Source organism: Plecotus auritus (genome assembly GCF_963455305.1).
Source record: "Plecotus auritus genome assembly, chromosome: 3".
Taxonomy (NCBI): domain Eukaryota; kingdom Metazoa; phylum Chordata; class Mammalia; order Chiroptera; family Vespertilionidae; genus Plecotus; species Plecotus auritus.
The window spans coordinates 86,414,204-86,436,925 of record NC_137772.1 but is presented as its reverse complement, the minus strand read 5'-3'; the positions used below and the strand labels follow the sequence as shown (position 1 = coordinate 86,436,925).

Below are 22,722 nucleotides of genomic sequence, written 5' to 3'. Positions count from 1 at the left end.
TTTTTTTGGTCTCTCTGTCATTTATTTCCGCTCTGATCTTTACTATTTCCTCCTTTCTGCTCTCTCTGGGCTTTCTTACTCTCTTTCTAATTCTTTAAGTTGTAGAGTTAGATAATTTATTACCAGTTTTTTTTTTTTTTCTTTCTTGTTTTTTTGAGATAGGTCTATAATGCTATGAACTTCCCTCTCAGGACTGCTTTCGCCGTGCCCCATAGATTTTGGATTGTTGTGTTTTCATTGTCATTTGTTTCCAGGGTGGTTTTTTTTTTCCTTCTTTGATCTCTTTGGTAACCCAATCATCTTATCTAATAAAGAGGGAATATGCAAATTGACCATCACGTCGTAATGGTCAAGATTGGCTGCGCCCACAGCAGAGGCCAAGTTCCCGTAATGAGTCTTAACGAGCAATCAGCAGGGATCTGAGGCTGTGTGGTGCTGGGCCGGGGCAGGGGACCAGAGGCTGCGCGCCCCCCTTTCCCCCCCCCCCGCCGCCGCCTGGTGGGGCTTGACAGGGGACCTCAGGCTGTACCTCCTCCCCTGGCTCCAGGCTGGGGGACATCAGGCCATGCACCCTGCCCTGGCGCCAGGCTGGGGGATCTCAGGCTGCGCCCCCTGCCCCAGCGCCAGGCTGGGGGACTTCAGACCACACCCCCCACCCTGGCACTGTGCCAGGGGACCTGAGGCCACACCTCACGCCCTGGCGCCAGGTCATGGGACCTGAGGCTGTGCCCCCCCGCCCAGCGGGGCTTGATGGGGACCTCAAGGCGAGCCCCCTGTCCCGGCCCGGCCTGGGAGACCTCAGGCTGCATTCCCTGCCCCGGGTTTGGGGACCTGAGGCTGCGCCCCCTGCCTGGCAGGGCTTGATGGGGGACCTCAGGCTGCGCCCCCCGCCTTGGTGCCGGGCCAGGTGACCTGAAGCCACGCCCCCCACTGGATGGGGCTTGATGGGGGTGGGGCTGGCTGGGTCTGGGTCTCGTGCGATTTTGAGGCGCATGTGGGTGGGCGGGGACTTGACTGTGATTCCCATGGTGCACTCCAGACTCTGACAGGAGGGAGATTTTCATATACATTTTACTAATTTTCTTTCATTTCTGACACTTCTATTATAGAGAAAGGGCAAATAGCAATATTAAGGTATTTCCTTTAATTAATTCCCTTTTGATATGCACTAATTTTGTGCACCGGGTCACTAATCCTATATAATAAAAGAGAAACATGCAAATTAACTGTACCTCCGCTACGCCCACCAGCCATGCCCACCAGCCAATCAGGAGCATGCAAATTAACCCAACCAAGATGGCGGTTAATTTGCATATCCAGGCGCAGAGCGAAGATTGAAGACAGCGTAGAAGGAAGCCAAGCGCTGCAGAAGGGAGTGAAACTGCAGAGAAGCAAGAGGGGTGGTGGGGAAGCAGGCGGGGCTGTGGAGAAGCGAGGGAAGCAGGTGGGGCAGCGGAGATGGGAGGGAAGCAGGCGGGGTGGTGGAGAAGGCCGCAGGAAGCCCTATTCTTGCAGGAATCTTCCTGCAACCGGCCTCTACTTGTTTAATAACATGCTATTTAGCCACAAGTGTTTACATTTTTTATTGTCTTTATTGTAGTTCATTTCTAATATTATGCCATTGTGATATGAGAAGGTGTTTGATATGATTTCAGTCTTCTTGAATTTGAAGAGACTTTGCCTGTGACCCAATATGTGGTCTTTGAAAATGTCCCATGTGCACTTGAGAAGAATGTATATTTCGTACCTTTGGGGTGAAATGTTCTGAAGATGTCAATTAAGTCCATCTGATCTAGTGAGTTGTTTAGGATTGCTGTTTCTTTGTTGTTTTTTTTGTCTAGAGCGTGGTCAGCAAACTCATTAGTCAACGGAGCCAAATATCAGCAGTGCAACGATTGAAATTTCTTTTGAGAGCCAAATTTTTTAAACTTCTTCTAACGCCACTTCTTCAAAATAAACTCACCCAGGTGTGGTATTTTGTGGAAGAGCCACACTCAAGGAGCCAAAGAGCCGCATGTGGCTTGCGAGCCGCAGTTTGCCGACCACTGGTCTAGAGGATTTATCCAGTGATGTCTATGGGGTATTAAAGTCCCCTACTATGATTGTATTGCTGTCAATCTCTCTCTTGATATCTTCCAGAAGTTTTTTTATGTTTTTTGGTGCTCCTGCTTTGGGTGCGTATATGTTTACCAGAGTTATATGCTCTTGTTGTATCGATCCCTTTAGTATTAGGAAGTGGCCGTCCTTATCTCTTGTTATGGCCTTCACTTTGTGGTCTATTTTGCTAGATATAAGTATTGCTACCCCAGCTTTTTTTTTCATTTCCATTTGCCTGAAATATATTTTTCCATTCCTTCACTCTCAAGTCTGTGTGCATCTCTTGTTCTGAGGTGGGTCTCTTGTAGACAGCATGTATATGGGTCATGTTTTCTTATCCATTCAGCCACTCGGTGTCTTTTGATTGGAGCATTTAATCCATTTACGTTTAAGGTTATTATTGATAGGTACTTGTTTGTAGCCATTTTTATTCTTTAGGCCTGTGTTCTTCCTTCCCTTTCTATTTCTTCTTTAGTATTTCTTGCATTGCTGGCTTGGTAGTGACAAATTCCCTTAGCCCTTTTTTTTTTTTTGGTCTGCAAAGCTCCTGAATTCCCCTTCTAATTTTGAATGATTGCCTTGCTGGATAGAGTATTCTTGGATTCAGTTCCTTGCTTTGCATCCCTTTGTATACTTCCTTCCATTCCCTTCTGGCCTGATGTATTTCTCTTGAGAAATCAGTTGATAACCTAATGGGAGATCCCTTGTAGGTAACTCTCTGTCTCTCTCTTGCAGCCTTTAAGATTCTCTCTTTGTTGTTAAAGTTTGCCATTGTAATTATGATGTGTCTTGGTGTGGGTCTTTTTGGATTCTTCTTGTTTGGGACTCTCTGTGCTTGTGTGACTTTTTTCTTTCCCAAATCAGGGAAGTTTTCTGTCATCATTTCTTCAAATAGGTTTTCTAATCCTTGTTCCTCTTCTTTTTTTTTTTAATTTTTCAATTGATTTTAGAGAGGAAGGGAGAGGGAGAGAGAGAGAAACATCAACGATGAGAGAGAATCATCAATCAGCTGCCTCCTGCACACTGGGGATCGAGCTCACAACCCTGGCATGTGCCCTTGACCGTAATCAAACTCAGAACCCCTCAGTCCACAGGCCAACGTTCTATCCACTGAGCCAAACCAGGTAGGGTGTTGCTCCTCCTTTTGTCCTTCTGGCACCCCTATTATGTGTATGTTGCTTTGTTTCATGTTGTCCCAAAGCTCCTTTAGGCTCTCCTCCTGCTTTCTAATTTTTTTCTCCAGTTGCTATTCTGCTTGGGTGTTTTTTCTACCCTGTCTTCTTACTCACTAATTCGGTCCTCCGCTTCTTCTAGTCTACTATTGAAACCTTCCAATGTGTTTTTTATTGTAGCCAAAGCATTCTTCATTTCCTCTTGATTCTTACATAAGTTGTTGATTTTCTCATCCAGCCAGTTTAGGAACTGTATGACCCTTACTCTGAATTCTTTTTTCGTTTCATTTAGTTTCTTTTCCGGTGACTCCTCCTTTTCTTTCCTTTGGGGTTCTTTGTCTCCCCATTTTTGCTCTCACTGAAGTGTCCAGGCATCGAGTTTCTTGGGGCCTGTGGCTGAAGCGACGGGCTTGGTGGAAGGGTCGTGCATTCCAAGCCTCACCAGAGTGCCCAAGCGCCAGAGTTGCACATGTGGCCTATGCCTGAAGCTGCAGGTTGGTGGGAGGGGAGCGCATTCCGGGGCTCACAGGAGCCTGCGGCCCGAGAGGCCTGAGTCCCGGGTCTGTGGGTCTGCAGCTGCGGTAGCATGACTTTGGCCGGAATGGCTACAGGGTCTGGGATGGTGTCTGAGGCCAGTCTGGGTGGTGGTGAGGGTGGGCTTCCAGTCACAGCAGCTCTCCCCTTCAAGATGGCATGGTTTCTGAGCAAGAGCGGCTGCCCTGGGAACTCCTGCAGCAGTAGCAGGGGCTCCCTGTCTAGTAGAGCCCAGTCTGCCAACTCCCAAGTCTCCTGCAGGATGTAACTGCCCCTTATTCTCACACACACACACACACACACACACACACCCTGTACACGTGCTCCCTCACTGCTGGCCGCCATCTTGACTCCTCCTTAAATTATTTTTGACTAAGATGAAAATAGAATGACTTGTTAATGGTTGCAGTAAAAATACCTGAAATTGAATTGGTAGCGATTCTAGAATTTTTGCCAAAATCAAGACTTAAACTTAATTTTTAAAGCATCAGAAGTGAAGTAGGTGTAAAAAAGAATTCATAGAAAATTAGTTTCTCCAACCCCCTTTTACCTTTTAAAAAAGCTACTTTAAATGGTTTATTATGTGCAGCTATTTCAGTGAATGGATTAAGTATAATTTCAAGTTCAGGTCAACATTTCTCAGTTGAATCAGGTTGTTACTACAAGCTTTGACTGGCTTTATAAAGGCCTCCCTGTTTGGACTGCACAATTAGGTTATAGTGGCTTTCAATAGATGCTAGTGCTAGTATGTTTTGCTCTTTGGGTAAAACAAGGAACCTTTTATAGATAGTGCTTAGCATGGTAACATGAGGTTTGAATATAGGGTGCCCTGTGGTGGAGGCTAGTTAAGGATAGTGTTTATGTATACCCTGCTTGCCAGGTCTTCATTTCCAGATGAGTCAAAAATTAAAGGAGTAAGATGGCAATTTTAAATTTTAGGATAATACTAATAACCTTTTTTAGTACTACTGCTGTGTCATTGCCAGCTATTCAATTTCTGTCCCTTTTAGGTAAATATCAGCAATGACAACTTAAAATAACCAGAGTTCAATACTGTGCATGAGAAAATGTTGGTGATATTTTACTTTATAAAAATGAATCATAGTTTATTTTAGGGAATTCTAGAGATTCTTATGAAATAATTGTTTTTATTTATGTATAATTTAAACATATATGTTAAATTAAGAATATTATAATTTTTATTCCTTTCCCAGTGACATTTGTTTTATGTTTTCTCATTATGAAACAATTTTTGTTACCTTTCTATGTTGCTAAAAAAAAAAAAAATTAGATTATGCAGAAGCCACATTCTCTTCCATACCATCACTTCATGATTAAAATATTGAGGTGTATTCCTGTGATAAATGTTTTGTTTAGGTATTTTAAAATGCATACTTTAAGGATTCGCACACTAAATGCAGGTTGTAGAACGATTACCAATAATTGCTAATTTAAATGATTCATCTCATCTAAAGGAGTCAGATAACTAAGGTGTGAATAGGCTTTTCTTTTTGTTAAATCTGCCTTTTTTTAAACATTTTTTTTTTTGATATTTAGAGAGAGAGGAAGAGAGAAGGATAGAGAGAAACATTGATGAAAGAGAAACATCATCTATTGGCTGCCCCCTACTGGGGATTGAACCCGCAAACTAGGCATGTGCCCTGACCTGGAATAGAGTTGGTGACCTCTTGGCTCATGGTCGAAACTCAAGCACTGAGCCACACCAGCTGGGCAAGTTTTTTCTATTAATAAAAGTAATCTTTTTCTTAGGAAAAAAATGCTAGGATATAAAATCTAATTTGATTCTTTTTTTTTTTTTAAATATATTTTTATTGATTTTTTACAGAGAGGAAAGGAGAGGGATAGAGAGTTAGAAACATCAACGAGAGAGAAACATCGATCAGCTGCCTCCTGCACACCCCGTACTGGGGACGTGCCCGCAACCAAGGTACATGCCCTTGACCAGAATCGAACCTGGGACCCTTCAGTCCGCAGGCCAACGCTCGATCCACTGAGCCAAACCGGTCAGGGCCTAATTTGATTCTTTTTTGTTGTTGTTACTCCTCATCTGAGGATATTTTTTCTCCCACTGGTTTTTAAAGAGCGTGGTGGGGGGGGGAAGAGGGAGGGAGGGGGAGAGAGAAAGAAACATCAATGCGAGAGAGACATGTGGATTGATTGCCTCCCACATAAGCCCCCCGACTGGGCTGGGGATCGAACCTGCAACCTCAGCCAACACTTTAACCACTGATCCAGACCTTCCATGGCTCTAATTTGATTCTTTTATTAGATTCTTGTTGTTACTATTATTATTGTTATTTTAATCTAATTTGATTCTTAAACTGTTTGCATAATAATTATTACTGTTTACCATCACTATAAATGCTGATTTTTGCTAGGATAAAAATGGGGGTGAGGGCACTAATTTGAATAAGGAAAAAGGGTAGTAGTGGTATGTGAGTGTATGTTAGGGTAAGTGTAGATTTTAGGGACAAGCCTTGATTAGAGAGTAAAAGATGCCTTTAGAATAATGTTGACATTTTATTTTAATAAGTGACTTAAGTTTAGCTTTCAGGAGCTGTTCATAGTCTGCCTTACACTTTTTTCCCCCATCTATATTTTTCACTGCTCTAACATAAATCCTGGTCTTGAGGCAAATTGGTTTTCTCCCTACTCCCTGATGTACTCCCTGATGCCCCTTCACACCTCATGGCTCCAGTTTTAGGCTATTCCCTTTGCTTCTGGAGACCTACCCTGTCCACCATAGGAGATACTCCTTCCTCTCACAGCTCTTCACAGGTACCCTGAAACCTTACCTGTTCACATATAGGTGTGATGTCTCCTAAGCTTTTAGAACGTTTATTTGCCTCTTTAGTAACTTTCATGGAAGGTCAAGAACATGTCTTGAATATTTAAAAAATCTCTCATATCCCTGAAAACTATACCTTGCTCATAGTGGGTGTTTAATAAGTATTGCATGAAAGATTGTGAAAATGTTGATATTGTATTATTTTTTATACAGTGGAATGAATTTTCTCCACTCTAAAACAGGTTAATGTATATGCAAATGTACTAATTTGTTTAGGACAGGGCTTCTTGGTGGTTGGCACTGTTCTCTTTTGGGCTGGATAATTGTTGTGGGGATCTTGTCTTGTATGGTTTAGCCTGCCCTACTCTCTCCTCACTAGATGTCAGTAGCACTCCTTATCCTCACCCCAGTTGTGAAGACCAACAGTGTCTCTTACATTGCCAAATGTCCCTTGGGGGTCAGTATGACTCCTGGTTGAGAACACTGCTTTAGAAGAGAAAAGCATAAGGATTTCAAGATTCTTCTTAATTCTACTTTATAATGTGTGTATGTTTTTAAGGGCTTTTAAGTAAAAACAAATGTTTCAAAATTCTTCAAATTTAACCTTGTATAATTTAGGAAACTATCTCAGGGACACTATTAATTATTATAAAACTTTGATGACTTAAGAGAATTGCATTTTTTGTGTCTACTTTACATTGAATGATGGATTTTATTTGGTGTTTTCTGCAGATTGAAATTAAAATGAAAAAGTCAGAGGCTGTGAGATGGGAAAAGCTAGAGCGAGAAGGAGAAGAGCCTAAGCCAAAACAGTTCGTAGCAGGTTTGTTTTCTGGCCTTGATGAGCTTTAAATTCAAATTGTGTTATATAGTTGAAATTAAATAGTAATGAGCTTTTTTTTTTGTTTTCATTATTTATGTTCCCAATATAAGACACATCGAGTATCATAAGGTTGCTCTATAATGAATACAAATTGGCTCATCTTATAAAGGTTCTGACTTCTTAAACTCTTAAGAGTACAAATGAATGGCAGCAAAAACCTAGAGAAAATTTGAATTTATTGTTTACCTTGCAGTTTATGACATCAATTGGGGTTTTTTTTGCATGTGTGTGTGTGTTGGCCTTTCCTATTTGTGCTTTTTTAGTTTTAAGTGGATTAGTAATTTACCGATATATTTTCTCCTCTTTCCTCTCCCTTCTTATTTATTCCTTTCTATGCTGAGATTGTCAACTCTAATTTCCTGGAATTTCAGAGATTTACTGAATAAAGTATTAATTTCACTATATTGTCTAATATTATGAATTTATTTATTTATTCATAATATAGTTTTATTGATTTCAGAGAGGAAGGGAGGGGGAGAGAGAGATAGAAACATCAGTGATGAGAATCACTGATCGTCTGCCTCCTGTACAGCCCACACTGGGTATTGCAATCCGGTCATGTGTCCTAACAAAGAATTGAACTGTGCCCTGCTGGTTCATAGGTTGACGCTCAACCACTGAGCCATGCCGGCTAGGCTCTTTCAGTTACTTTTAGATATTTCACTGCTTTCTTCTATAACAGAAAACATATTTCCTTATGGAACTTTTTAGAAAACTCTGAGTTAGCCAACAGATCATACATTTTTATTTTGAAATAATTCTCACACAAGTTGCAGAAATAGAGTTTCTATGTACCCTTCACCTAGCCTCCCTGGATGTTAATATTGTAACTAAGCTATAGAATAATTAGTGAAATTAGGAAACTGACACCAACAGATAATTTTTAAGAATGAAATTTGGGGCTGGATAATTAAGAATGAAATTTCAAGTTGGTATTTAAGCTATTTAAGCATATGTGTCCCACTTTATTTGAAAGACATAGTAAAATATTATATGCTTCTCTTAGGGCTGACTCCCATAGATTTTGGGGCTGAAGTTTATATATAGCTCAAAGCATTTTTAAAAGAAACACTTTAACTGTAGTATCTCATTTAATTCTAACTGGCCCTATATAGTAGGCAGCCTGGTATTATTTCTCCTAGTTTACAGGCTCAGAAAGGTTATGCAGCTTGTTTTAAGATCACCTAGTGTTTTTTATTGTCCTGGACAGTGGTCGGCGAACTCATTAGTCAACAGAGTGGCAAACCGCAGCTCGCGAGCTGCATGTGGCTTGCGAGCCACAGTTTGCCGACCACTTGTCTAGGACTAAACACAGGTCTTCAGAGTCTGGGTCTGGTTCTTCTGTTAACCTCCTATGTTTTACTGCTTGTTTCTGCATTTTCTAACAATGAAAAGTCTCTGCTGACATGAGTATCTTTGCAGTAATTTGATATTATAGTGAACTAGAGGCCTGGTGCACAAAATTTGTGCACTTGCGGGGGGGTCCCTCAGCCCAGCCTGCGCCCTCTCACAATCCAGGAGCCCTTGGGAGATGTCCAACTGATGGCTTAGGTCCGCTCCCCCTGGGGGGAGCGGACCTAAGCCGTCAGTCGGACATCCTTAGTGCTGCCGTGGAGGCGGGAGAGGCTCCTGCTACCGCCGCTGCGCTTGCCAGCCGTGAGCCCAGCTTCTGGCTGAGTGGCGCTCCCCCTGTGGGAGCGCACTGACCACCAGAGGGCAGCTCCTGCATTGAGCGTCTGCCCCCTGGTGGTCAGTGTGCATCATAACGCTTGGTTGTTTGCATATTAGCCTTTTATTATACAGGATGAGCAAGGAAGTTAGGTTACTCTCAGTAATTCATCTACTTCCTACAGGTGTTAAAATTTTTCTGAGATCAACTATAAAGGTTTTTTTATTTTTACAAACTTTTTCTAAACTAAATGCTTTGCATATTCATAAAGATGCTATTCCTCCTGTCCTGTTATATTTTTGTAAGGAATTAATAGCTTGTCAGATTCCTGTGTACTGCAAGCTGCAGACTGCATATAAGGGCACATTGCTTAACCAATGTGGGCAGTGGAGATTCGAACCTGTGTTCCCATCCTTCTGGGAAGTCTGCATTAGGATTAATTAAATCCATGTTTCCTAGGCCCTTAATTTTCATGGCAAGTTAAAATTTTTCTTTGGCTACTAGTGATAATATACAGAGATAGAGGAGATTACTAGTAGAGGAAGGTAGGTAGTGTTTGAAAAATAGTATGCTTGCCCTGAATAAAACTGTGTGGTGTGTTGTAGTTTTGTTTTGTTTTGTTTTGAGGCAAGGATAGGCAGGGAGAAAGTTGATTTACCAGTGAAGAGAAAAGATGGAAAAATAGAATGAAAAATTAGTTGTTTTCTCATTTATTTTGAGGAAGGGGATGTAGAGAGGCAGTAGTGAAAGAAGGACATTTAGATTAGTATTAATGTGTTCTAATATATTGATAGGAAATCTTTGAATCAGTTTTTTTTAATATATTTTATTGATTTTTTACAGAGAGGAAGGGAGAGGGATAGAGAGTTAGAAACATCGATGAGAGAGAAACATCGATCAGCCGCCTCCTGCACACCCCCTACTGGGGATGTGCCCGCAACTAAGGTACATGCCCTTGACTGGAATCGAACCTGGGACCCTTCAGTCCACAGGCTGACGCTCTAGCCACTGAGCCAAACCGGTTTCGGCTGAATCATTTTTTTTTAAATCTCTGTAGTTGCATTGTCCAATATAGTAGCTGCTAGCCACATATACCTATTGAGCACTAGAAATATGACTAGCCTGATTTGAGATGTGCTCTCAGTGTAACATACATACTAAATTTTGAAGACTTAGTATGGAAAAGAAATAAATGCCATAAAGTTTTTTTTTTAAAGTTTTTTTTTTTTTTAATATATTTTATTGATATTTCACAGAGAGGAAGGGAGAGGGATAGAGAGCTAGAAACATCGATGAGAGAGAAACATCGATCAGCTGCCTCCTGCACACCTCCCACTGAGGATGTGCCTGCAACCAAGGTACATGCCCTTGACCGGAATCGAACCCGGGACCTTTCAGTCCGCAGGCCGACGCTCTATCCACTGAGCCAAACCGGTTTCGGCAATGCCATAAAGTTTTTATTTTATGTTGAAATGATACTACTTTGTATTTATTAGGTTAAATAAATATATTATTTAAATGCATTTCACCTGATTCTTTCTAGTAAGGTGGCTACTAGAAATTTTTAAATTATATATATGGCTCACATATGTGGCTTGCATTATATTTCTACTAGAGGCCTGATGCACGAAGATTCGTGCAAGAATGGGCCTTTCTTCCCCTGGCTGCCGGCACTGCCTTTGCTCCAGCCCGGAGCCGCCTTTCCGCCTTCCCACACTGCCCAGAGGCCCCGAGCAGCTGGGGCGGTGCGGAACATCTGCCTCGTTGCCATGGCGACGCGACAAGTGTCCCGTCCCCGGCTGCTCAGCGCCTGCATATGCAAATTAACCCGCCATCTTTGTTGGGTTAATTTGCATACTTACTCCTGATTGGCTGGTGGGCGTCATGAAGGTATGGTCAGTTTGCATCTTTCTCTTTTATTAGTGTAGATTGGACAGTGAACAAAACTGCTCTTATAGCTACTGGGTAGGTTAGTTACTTTTAAATTATTTGTGTGCCAAGATCTTGATTCCTTTGGTCTTTGGGGCAGCCATGACAGTGCCCTGAGTCCCTGAGCTGGTATCTGTCTGCCTGCAAGCAGCCTCCATTTATCCCAGTGTGCCCTATAAATACTGTTATTTGCTATGTGTGCATAGTGTGGGCATTGAACTCTCGTCATCCCATATAGTATTTTTCAATATTATGGACCTGATTCTTACTATCGCCTATTGAAGTATTCTGATATTTTTAATGTGGGGAGAGAATGGATGAATTAACTCACTGCCGAATAGGATGGATAATTATTTACATTTGCAGTTTATTTCTACTCTGGAAGATATATAAGTGTCTTAGGAAAGGTCACATTTTTAACATTAAAATATTGTCTATAAGAGAAATTTCTGAATGAAGCAACTTAAAAAACACACAATAATTTTATAATTGTACTATCTTTGCAACTTTTCTGTAAATATAAAAAAGTTTGTATATACTTTTCACTTAGTTTCCCCTATTATTGACATGAAAAATCTGTTCTTAATCTAATTTTGCATAATGTTATCAAAAGTTTACATTTTATGGAACTACTTTGTTCAAAAGAGACTGCTGTATTTTACATTATGTTGATTCAGTTTTTAGAAGTGTAAATTTAATTATTGATGTCTATCAGAAAGATACTTATTTCAAACATGAAGTTTAGTGAAATTCAATCACCCATTATTTGCTAAGGTGTTCTTTACATGATGGTCACAAAGTTTACATATTCTTGGCATAATCAACACATGTTAATTAATCACTTCTTTTTACTCTGTAGATGTAAAGAACCTATATCCATCATCATCTCTTTATACAAGAAATTGGGATAAATTGGTTGGAGAAATCAAGGAAGAAGAAAAGAATGAGAAGTTGGAGGGAGATGCAGCTTTAAACAAATTATTTCAGCAGATCTATTCAGATGGTTCTGATGAAGTGAAACGTGCCATGAACAAATCATTTGTAAGAATATAAACTTTAAAAATATATATTGTGGTAGTAAATTTCAGAAATTTAAAAAGAATAAGATCAAAATTTGAGTCCAAATTGCATGTACTTTAGTTGGGAGATCTTTTTGAGTAAGCTTTGTCTGAACATTTCTTTTTGCTCTAAAATTTCTTAGAATAATTACTGATGAAATCAGAAACTGGTGGAGGAGATAAGAAACAAGTGGTTTACACCAGATATTTTTTATCATTGAGTTAGAACTGGAAAGGCTTAAGAAATACCAATGTTACAGTGGGTGATAGAGTTATTCTAGTTAGATTTATCAGAATAGATGAATGAACTTCCATTGTTTACCTTCTAGAATCATGTATAGAGTCTCAATATCAGAGATGAAGAATATAGAAGGGAAACTTCCAGAACAGTGTTTGGCAAGTGAAAGTGCATATTATTATTCATTGGTTTTTTAATAATTTCTCAAAAAATATTAAGAAAATTCAGATTTTTGCCAGGGCAGCATAAATGCTGTCTGTATTAGGCCTCAAGTTCTGAGTTCTCAATAACAAGTCATCACTGTAGAATTATGTAGATTTTTTTGCTTGAAGATGAAATCATTTGATTTTTACCAGTAGCATTGAAAATGTAACACACTTTTTTTTAACCTCACTGAGGATGTTTGATTTTTCTTTTTTTTTTAGAGAGAGAGAGGGAAGGGGGGTAGGGGAAGAGAGAGAAGAAAGAAACATTGATGTGAGAGAGAAACATCAATCCATTGCCTCCCGTAGGTGCCCTGGAATGGAATCCATAGTCTTTTGGTGTAGGGCAGTGGTTTGCAGTTTGCCGCTCTGTTGACTAATGAGTTTGCTGACCACTGGTGTAGGGGATGATGCTTCCAACCAACTGAGTCTCTTGGCCAGGGCTGTAACTCTTCTTTTAAGGCATTTATATTTACAGTAGAATGTTAAAATTAACATTTACTAATTAATATTTAGGTAATCAGTGTGTTTGAGGTTTAGATACTCCACATAAGTTACTATATGGTAACTGGTCATGATTGTGCTTTTCACTATTGACTTAAAAAATTTTTGTTTTAATTAAACTTTATTTTGAGATAGTTGTAGATTCACATGCAGTTGTAAGAAATGAGGAATATTCCTTATATCCTTTAGTTTCCCTCAATTGAAACATTTTACAAAACTATAGTACAACATTACAACCAAGATGTTGACAGTTAAAGTACAGAACTTTCCAATTGCCACAGGATCCCTCCTTATCATTTTATAGTCATACCCACTTTGCTCACACTCCTACCCCTTCTGAACCCCTGATAACCACTAATCTGGCAAGTCTTTGTCAGATATGTAGTTTGCAGATATTTCTCACAGCCTGTAGCTTGTCTTCTCATTTTTAAAAATACCTATTTTTTTTAATTGATTTCAGGGAGGAAGGGAGAGGGAGAGAGAGATAGAAACATCAGTGATAAGAGGGTCATTGATTGGCCTCCTCCTGCATGCCCCACACTGGAGATCTAGCAGGCATCCGGGTCATGTGCCTTGACTGGGAATTAAACCGTGACCTCCTGCTTCATAGGTTGATGCTCAACCACTGAGTCAAGCTGGCTGGGTCACTTTTTTAATGTTTTTTTCAAAGCCAAAATATTTCATTTGATGAAGTTTAATTTGTCAATTTTTTCCTCTGTGGATCATGCTTTAATGTCAAATCTAAAACTTAGTCTTGGATCTCAAAGATATTTTCCCCACATTTTTTAAAAATAAAAGTTTTGTAGTTTTATGTATTACATTTAAGTCCATGATCCATTTTGACTTAAAGTGTGAGACAGTGGTTAAGGGTTTTTGTTTGTTTTAACCTGTTTATATTCTATTACTCTACTTGTTGAAAAGATTGTCTTTCCTCCATTAAATTTCTTTTCACCTTCCTCAAAAATCAGTTGAGCATTTTGCGTGAGTCTATTTCCGAGTTCCATTGATCTACATGTCTCTCCCTTTGTTAATACCACACAGTCTTGATTACTATAACTATATAAGTCTTGAAATTGGGCAGATTTATTCCTCCTACTTTATTCTTCATTTTTAAATTGTTTTATTGTAGTTCCTTTGCCTTTCCATATACATTTTAGAATATTTTGTCTATATGTACAAAAAATCCTTTTAGGAATTGCATTAAACTGTATATCAATTTGGAGAGATTGACATCTTTACTGTGTTGAATTTTCCAACCCACTTATTTAGTTTTTCTGTGATTCCTTTCATCAGCATTATGCAGTTTTCAGCATATAAGTCCTGTACATGTTTTGGTAGATGTGCCTAAGTAATTCTTTTTTTTTTTTGAGTGATTATAAATAATATTACATTTGATATTGGTTTGTTGTTTATATCTAGAAATACAGTTGTGCTTTTTAAAAATGTTTGCCATATATTCTGTGAATTTGTTGAACTTAGTAGTTTTAGGAGATTTTTTCGTAGATTTCTTTTGATCTAAGAAGAATAGATTCCTTCTGCTTTCTATATCATTGTTTTCAAACATGGACTGTTTTATTTTTTTCCTTTTATCTTCTTTTCTTGATATATTGCACTGGCTGGAACTTTTAACACTGTGTTGAATAAGAGTGGACATCCCCATCTTCAGTCTTTCACTATTAAGTATGTTGTGCATATTTTGTAGATGCTCAACCAAGTTGAGGTTCTGCTCTAATCCTATTTTTTACTGAGCTTTGATATCATGAATGGCTGTTGACTTGTTGAATGCTTTCTTCTGCATTGATCAATATAATAATGTGATTTTTTAGCTTTATATGATTAATAAGATTGATTTCTATTGTTGAACCAGCCTTGCAGCCCTAGAATAAATCGCACTTTGTCATAGTGTATAATTATTCTTGTTATATATTGCTCAATTCTATTTTCAAATACTTTGTTAAGGATTTTTGTGTCTATATTCATGAGGGAATTGGTCTGTAGTATTTTTTTTTTTTTTTTTTTTGTACTTTGTCAGGTTTTGGTGTCAGGGTAATACTAACATTATAAGAGGATTGGGAAGTGCTTCATCTTCTACTTTTTTTTTGGAAGAGCTTGGGTATAATTGGGTTTCATTATTCTTTAAATATCTTTAAACCAGTGATATCATCTGAGCCTGTTCATTTCTTTTGAGGGGTTTTAAAATTATTATTTTAGCCCAGCCAGTGTGGTTCAGTGATTGTGCATTGACCCATGAACCAGGAGGTCACGGCTCTTTTCTCTGCCAGGTCACATGCCCCGGTTGCAGGCTCAATCCCCAGTAGGGGGCATGCAGGAGGCAGCCAATCAATGATTCTCTCTCATCATGGATGTTTCATCCCTCTCTCCCTCTCCCTTCCTTTCTCTGAAATCAATAAAAACATATATTTTTAAAAATTATGGCATATAGGACTATTCAAATTATCTGTTTCATATTGAGTGACTTGTGGAAGTTTGTGTGTTTTTGAGGAATTGGTCTATTTTGTTTAAGTTTATAGTGTTGGTAGTATTCCCTTGTAACCCTTTTGATGTCTGCAGGATCTCTGGTGATATTCTATTTCATTCCTACAATGGTAATTTGTGTGTCTCCTTCCTCTCTCTCTCTCTCTCTCTATCAGTCTTGCTAGAGGTTTGTCAACTTTGTTGATTTTTTTTCCCAAAGAATCAGCTCTTTGTTGATGTTTAAAAACTTTTTTGCTATTTTTTTTCTAAATTTTATTAATTTCTGTTCTTTGTTATTTTCTTCCTTCTGCTTGCTTTGGGTTTATTTTGCCCCCCACCCCTTTTTTCCTGGGTTCTTTTTTTTTTTTTTTAATGATTTTTTACAGAGAGGAAGGGAGAGAGATAAAAGTTAGAAACATCGATGAGTGAGAAACATCGATCAGCTGCCTCCTGCACACCCCCTACTGGGGATGTGCCTGCAACCAAGGTACATGCCCTTGACCGGAATCAAACCTGGGGACTCTTCAGTCTGCAGGCTGATGCTCTATCCACTGAGCCAAACTGGTTAGGGCTTTCCTGGGTTCTTCATATGTGAGCTTATATTGTTGGTTTGACTCTTTTTTTCTCTTTTCTGTTTGTTGTGTGGGTTTATATAATAAACTCTAGAGGCCTGGTGCACAAATTCGCACACGGGTGGGGTCCAGCCAGCACACCCTGATCGGGGCTGATCAGGCCGGGGGCGGCGGGGGCGGGGGAGAGGATGCAGGAGGTTGGCTGGCCAACCCCGCCCCTGATCTGGGTAGGGGACTCCTATGGGGGGAGGGGCCGTGGGCGGTTGGCCAGCTGGCCCTGCCCCCTGGTTGAACTCCAGTGAAACTCCTGGTCAAGGGGACAATTTGCATATTAGCCTTTTATTATATAGGATTACTTAGGGTTTTAGCTGACTCCCACAATTTTTGATAGTTGTATTTTCATTTTTATTCAGTTCAGTATGTATTTTGATTTCAGTTGAGACTTCTTTGTCTCATGGATTGTTTAGAGGTATGTTGTTTAGTTTCCAGGTGATTAGAGATTTTTCTGTTGTCTTTCTGTTACTGATTTCTAATTATTTCATTGTGGTTTGAGAATGTGTGCTATATGAATTACATACTTTTAAATTTGTTGATGTTTGTTTTATTGCCCAGGATTTGGTCTATCTTAACTAAACTTCCACTTGAAAAGAATGTATTCTGTTGTTATTGAATGTAGTGTTCTATAAATATCAATTAGCTTCTTTTGGTTGATATTTTTGTTGAATTCCTCTATATTATTGCTGATTTTCTGTCTTTTTTTTTTAAATTTTATTTTATTGTTTAAAGTATTACAAATAGTAGTACATATGTCTCCTTTTTTTTCCCCATTGACCTTCCCCTGGCCTCCCCTACCCCCCAGCATATGCCCTCACTTCCCCATGCCCAGAGTCTTGCGTCCATTGGTTATGCTTACATGCATGCATACAAGTCCTTTGGTTGATCCCTTCCCCTTACGCCCACCTTCCCCTACCTTCCCTCTGAGGTTTGAGCATCTGATCGATGCTTCTCTGTCTCTGGATCTATTTTTATTCATCCGTTTATGTTGTTCATTATATTCCACGATCATCTGATATTTATCTTACTCTGACTGACTTATTTCACTTAGCATAATGCTCTCCAGGTCCAGCCATGCTGTTGCAAATGGTAAGAGTTATTTCTTTTTTACAGCAGCATAGTATGCCATTGTATAGATGTACCACAGTTTTTTAATCCACTCGTCTGCTAATGGGCATTTAGGCTGTTTCCAAATCTTAGCTATTGTAAATTGTGCTGCTATGAACATAGGGGTGCATATATCCTTTCTGATTGGTGTTTCTGATTTCTTGGGATATATTCCTATAAGTGCGATTACTGGGTCAAATGGGAGTTCCATTTTTAGTTTTTTGAGGAAACTCCATACTGTTCTCCACAGTGGGTGTACCAGTCTGCATTCCCTCCAGCAGTGCACGAGGGTTCCTTTTTCTCTGCATCCTCACCAGCACTTTTTATTTGTTGATTTGTTGATTTGTTGATTACAGCCATTCTGACAGGTGTGAGATGGTACCTCATTGTCGTTTTGATTTGCATCTCTCAGATGATTAGTGACTTTGAGCATGTTTTCATATGTCTCTTGGCCTTCCTTATGTCCTCTTTCGAAAAGTATCTATTTAGGTCCATTGCCCATTTTTTGATTGGGTTGTTTATCTTTCTTTTGTTAAGTTGTATGAGTTCCCTGTAAATGTTGAAGATTAAACCCTTATTGGAGATAACATTGGCAAATATCTTCCCATGCAGTGGGCTTTCTTGTTGTTTTGTTGATGGTTTCTTTTGCTGTGCAGAAGCTTTTTATTTTGATGTAGTCGCATTTGTTTATTTTCTCTTTAGTTTCCATTGCCCTAGGATCTTATCAGTGAAGATACTGCTTTGGCATATGTCTGAGATTTTGCTGCCTCTGGATTCCTCTAAGATTTTTATGGTTTCCCATCTTACTTTTAAGTCCTTTATCCATTTTGAGTTTATGGTGTAAATTGGTGGTCTACTTTCATTTTTTTGCATGTATCTGCCCAATTTTCCCAACACCATTTATTGAATTTCAATTGTATTTTTCAGTTCTAAAACTTTCCATTTAGTTCTTCTTTATATCTTCTGTTTCTTTGTTGAGGCTTTCTACCTTTTCATTTATTTTCAAGCAAGTTCATAATTCCTTGTTGAAGCATTTTTTACCATGACTACTTTAAAATATTTTTCAGATGATTTTAACATCTCTTTTATCTCAAAGTTAATATCTGTTGTTTTCTCTTTTTCTAAATATAATCTAACATCTGTACTTTGTCAGTGTTTTTCACCAGTGTCAAGAGGTTTTCAGTTGAACTCTGGACATTTTCATGTTAAGATGTGGGACTCTGGATCTTGTTTAAACCCTCAGTTTTAGTTGGGTTTATCTCACAACCAGTCTGGCAGGGGAAGTGAAGGCACTGCCTCATTACTACCAAGTGGAAATAGATATTCAGGTACCTCACTTGGTCTCCTTAAACACTTGGCATCTCCTTGTCACTGCTGGGAGTAGGAGTTCCAGCTCCCCAGGTGTTTCCATTGACACTGCAGGCAGCAGAGGAGCTGGGTTCATGACAGCCTAGAGTGGAAGTCTAGGCTCCCTACTCAGCCTTTATTGGCCTGGGGTGGGATGGGGCCACAGTTTTTTTAGTGGTGTTTAGCTGGAGTAGAGCGATGATTGTCTACTCTTCCTAGGCTGTCTTTCTGTTTTTCTTCATCTTTTGGCTACAGAGATCAGGCTTGTTGGGACTTTTTGTTGTTGTTCTCACCCTTTGACATTTCCAGTTTCTTTAGCTTCAACTCTAGGATATATGAAGCAGAAAGGAAACCCAGGAAGCTCACCACATGTTATTCCTTGGGTCCCAAGGTCTCTGATTTCTAGTTGATCTGTTGTCTTCTTTTTACCTGTTAGAGTCTTATGTTTCTCTCTCTCTCCCTCTCTCCTTCTCTCTCTCTCTCTCTCTCTCTCTCTCTCTCTCTCTCTCTCTCAGGTTCTTAGTTGTACTTAATGGGAACAATAGGAAAGAGCACATTTACTCCATTTCTCCAAGAAGGACAAGTCAGTCTCAGTATTGACTTTCAAGAGCATGCCAGACAAAGTAGCAGTGTGTGAAATTTCTAAAATAGATTACAGGAGCTATACCCATTTTCATACAGAAACTTTGCTAATTATAGTTGAACCATGTACACCCATTAAACAGGCCATCTGTTTGGCAGCATTGACCTGAAACATACTTAGGGTTGCTTCTTTCCGTGTGGGAATACAAAAGAAACAAAATAAGCGTCTATCATGTATGACCTTCCAGCCTAGTTGGGACAAAAAGACCATCATGTACAAGCATATCAAACTCAAAGTAACACGGGCCAAATAAGCAAGGTTTAAGTTTATGTGGGCTGCAAAAAAACCCCAACTACTTCAATTTTCATAGAAACATAGGTTTATTTCGATAGAGACATGCTGAATACAAAGGGCTAAAATAAATGAGTAATCATTAACATAAAATGATAGAACATTTTAATAAAAATATTTTTTCTTGAACACTAACTTACCAGACACTGGATAACTGCACAAATTAATAAGCGTAACGCAAATAAACCTATTTTTTTTGTTCTCCAAAAGTGAAATATTTCCTGTTGCCCACACCAAACAAGTCAGTCCAATACTAATGGTGTGGCAGTCGGCTAATAAAATATTCGCTGCTAGTATTAGTGGAGAGAAATGATGTGCCTGAGCGTAAGGCGCGTAAGGGAAATGAATGCAACACGATTATAGTAATCAGTCATTAGTGAACGTTGTAGTTGGTTTTTAATAATCTACACTAATAAAAGAGAAAGATGCAAATTGACCGAACCTTTGTGATGCCCACCAGCCAATCAGGAGTGAGTATGCAAATTAACCCAATAAAGATGGCGGGTTAATTTGCATACACAGGTGCAGAGCGGGTGGGATGCTTGCGTCATCACCATGGCGACAACACAGGCATTCCACGCTGCTCTGGGCCTCTGGGCAGCGTGGGAAGGTGGAAAGGCGGATCTGGGCGGAGCAAAGGCAGAAAGGCAGCTCTGGGCCGGAGCAAAGGCGGTGCCGGCAGCCAGGGGAAGGAAAGCCCATTCTTGCACGAATCTTCGTGCATCGGGCCTCTAGTTATGTATTACAGGATATTGTAAAAATTAAGTCATGAAGTTCTTATTAAAATGTTTCTTACATACCCTTATATTGGCTGGGATGCAAAAATATTTGTTGTGGGCCACATGCAGCCTGCAAGCTACGAGTTTGACATGCTTGATGTACAATATAACTAGAGGAAAATGCTAAATTGTACTACAATCCATAAGAAGAGAAGGGAAATAAATATCAATGAATATGATCATATTATAAACTAAATATGCTTACTTCCGTCCTCTTAAGTGTAGTTTATTATGTAGTCTTGCCCAATTTTATTCACTATTTTATTTGAAGCCTACCAGGTGCCAGGCCCTTGTGCTTAGGTCTAGAATATAAGTATTAGTAAAATATACTCCTTGTTTTTTAGGAGCTTTAGTTGGAGCCAAGGTTAGGAAACAGATATAAGAAGGCAGACCCTTAAAGTTATAACAGTGCAGTGTGATACATGTTTTATTTATGGTAATTATGCTCATACAGAAGACAAATTCTGCAAGTGTAGAGTCCTGATAAGGGTCAAAGAAGGCAACAGAGATAGGGTGACATGATGTGTTTGGAGCATAACTAAAAACATAAAGAACTGGGATGAAAAAGAGCATCCCATGTAAAGGGAGCTTGGCAGAGAGTGGGGGGCAGCGGCTATAGTGAGGTTTCAGTGTAATAGTAGGGTATGTAACGTTACACATTGTCAGTAACACAGCTGATCCATTTTAAATGTTTAGATTTTAATAATTCATACTATTCTTTGTTGTGATCCAAGTAAATGAATTTTTATTGCATTAAGATAACAGATGTCCAGAAAAAATTTTAAGGTATTTATGAGTGTGCAAGGGTTAATGGGTAGTATATTCAGTAGATGCTAAATAGATAACCAGTTCTTTACTGAAACACTATGTATACCCGTGTGTGCACCGTCATCTAAAAAATAAATTTCAGCACATACTTGCATATATTTGGTACAGAGAGAGCATTAAGAAAGGGCTCTTAAAGTTCTGTTCAACTATTGTAGAAAGAGTTTATTTTGCCTGGTCTTTACTGTCCTTGAAAAAGAAATTACAGTATATCATCATTTTCTATGGGAGCCCATTTTCTTTTCATCTGAAGGTAGTTTTTCCACATATAACTCTATGCTGATTAGGAAAGGGAGACATGGTGCTTTATATGTGAACATGATGCTCCTACCTACGTACTCTAGACTTTTCAGATTTTACAGAACATGGTAACTTCTTTAGAAAGCTTAAGATTAAATCAAAATATGATCTTGAGTTTTTATTGAGCCAAATATTGCTAATATTTGGGACTCTATGCTTCAGAGATTTTTAGAAAAAATATTTTGATTATATGGTCTAAGAATTAATCTATTTTTATTTCTTATTGCAGATGGAGTCTGGTGGTACAGTTTTGAGTACCAACTGGTCTGATGTAGGTAAAAGAAAAGTTGAAATCAATCCTCCTGATGATATGGAATGGAAAAAGTACTAAATAAATTAATTTGCTATTACTGTATTGCATACATTCACCTAATGCCCATTGTGTATTATTAATATTGCATTCTTGAATATTGAACACTGAGTATCTTTTTCAAAGATTATACCTCTTTACCTCTCTGTGCTTTAGAAATTATTTTCCTTCAAGTGTTCAAAGAGTCTAATGAAGAATATAGGTCATATTTTATCACTCTATCCTTAAGGATTTTAGACTTGCTGAGATGGAGTTAGGTATCATTTGCTACTAGATAGATTAGTTCTATCTAGTTGTGGGAATGGAGAAATTGTTCATTGAGTATCTTGGGTTATTGCCTTATTTTTGATGCAGTGTTCTGTTAATAATTTATCAGACTTGGCAACTTTGGGTGAGCATAGATTTTTCAACTTCAGTGTTATATTGTTTGCTTTAAAATTGCTTTTGAATTGAATTGTAAATACATTTTTTTTCTGTGAAGAAGTTTGGCTTATTTACCTTTTTCTTAAGTTTTTAATGAGAACTTTGAGAAATTATTTATCACAGGGAATTCCCATTTGGTTCTTTTTATGAGAAGTCTTTGTAATTGCACTGGGATTTTGATCCTTATCTTCCAAATTCCTGTATAAAACACAGACACCTGAGTTTAACATGCTGCAAATTTAACTGTACTGAAAGCCAACCTGTGAAGATGAGAACAGAGTGATTTTAAGGAAGCCCAACTTCACTTTGTGCTGTTTTTGCCTTACCAGGATTCCTTTAGTTGGTTTTTGTAGGATTTATTTATTTTTTTCTTTATTAGAAAACCTTTTCATATCCCGTGGTTACTTTGGTTTCAGTGGTTTAGGGTAGGTAGCTGCTAAGAGAGTAAGTTAATATGTACCTATTTAGTATTATTTAGTAACGTTTTGTGGTAAGGCACT

General features: G+C 38.8%; 1 protein-coding gene across 2 annotated transcripts in view; it reads left to right on the top strand.

Moving 5' to 3' along the window:
• Positions 1 to 22,277, top strand: part of SUGT1 (SGT1 homolog, MIS12 kinetochore complex assembly cochaperone) — a 57,053-nt gene extending 34,776 nt beyond the window's left edge. For both annotated transcript variants that reach the window (XM_080661360.1, XM_080661359.1), the window contains 3 exons: positions 7,345 to 7,435; positions 11,953 to 12,134; positions 21,719 to 22,277. In XM_080661360.1, coding sequence (XP_080517486.1) covers positions 7,345 to 7,435; positions 11,953 to 12,134; positions 21,719 to 21,820 — 375 coding nt within the window. In that variant the 3' untranslated portion in view covers positions 21,821 to 22,277. The remainder of the gene's footprint in view (positions 1 to 7,344; positions 7,436 to 11,952; positions 12,135 to 21,718) is intronic.
• The last annotated feature ends 445 nt before the right edge of the window (positions 22,278 to 22,722 follow it).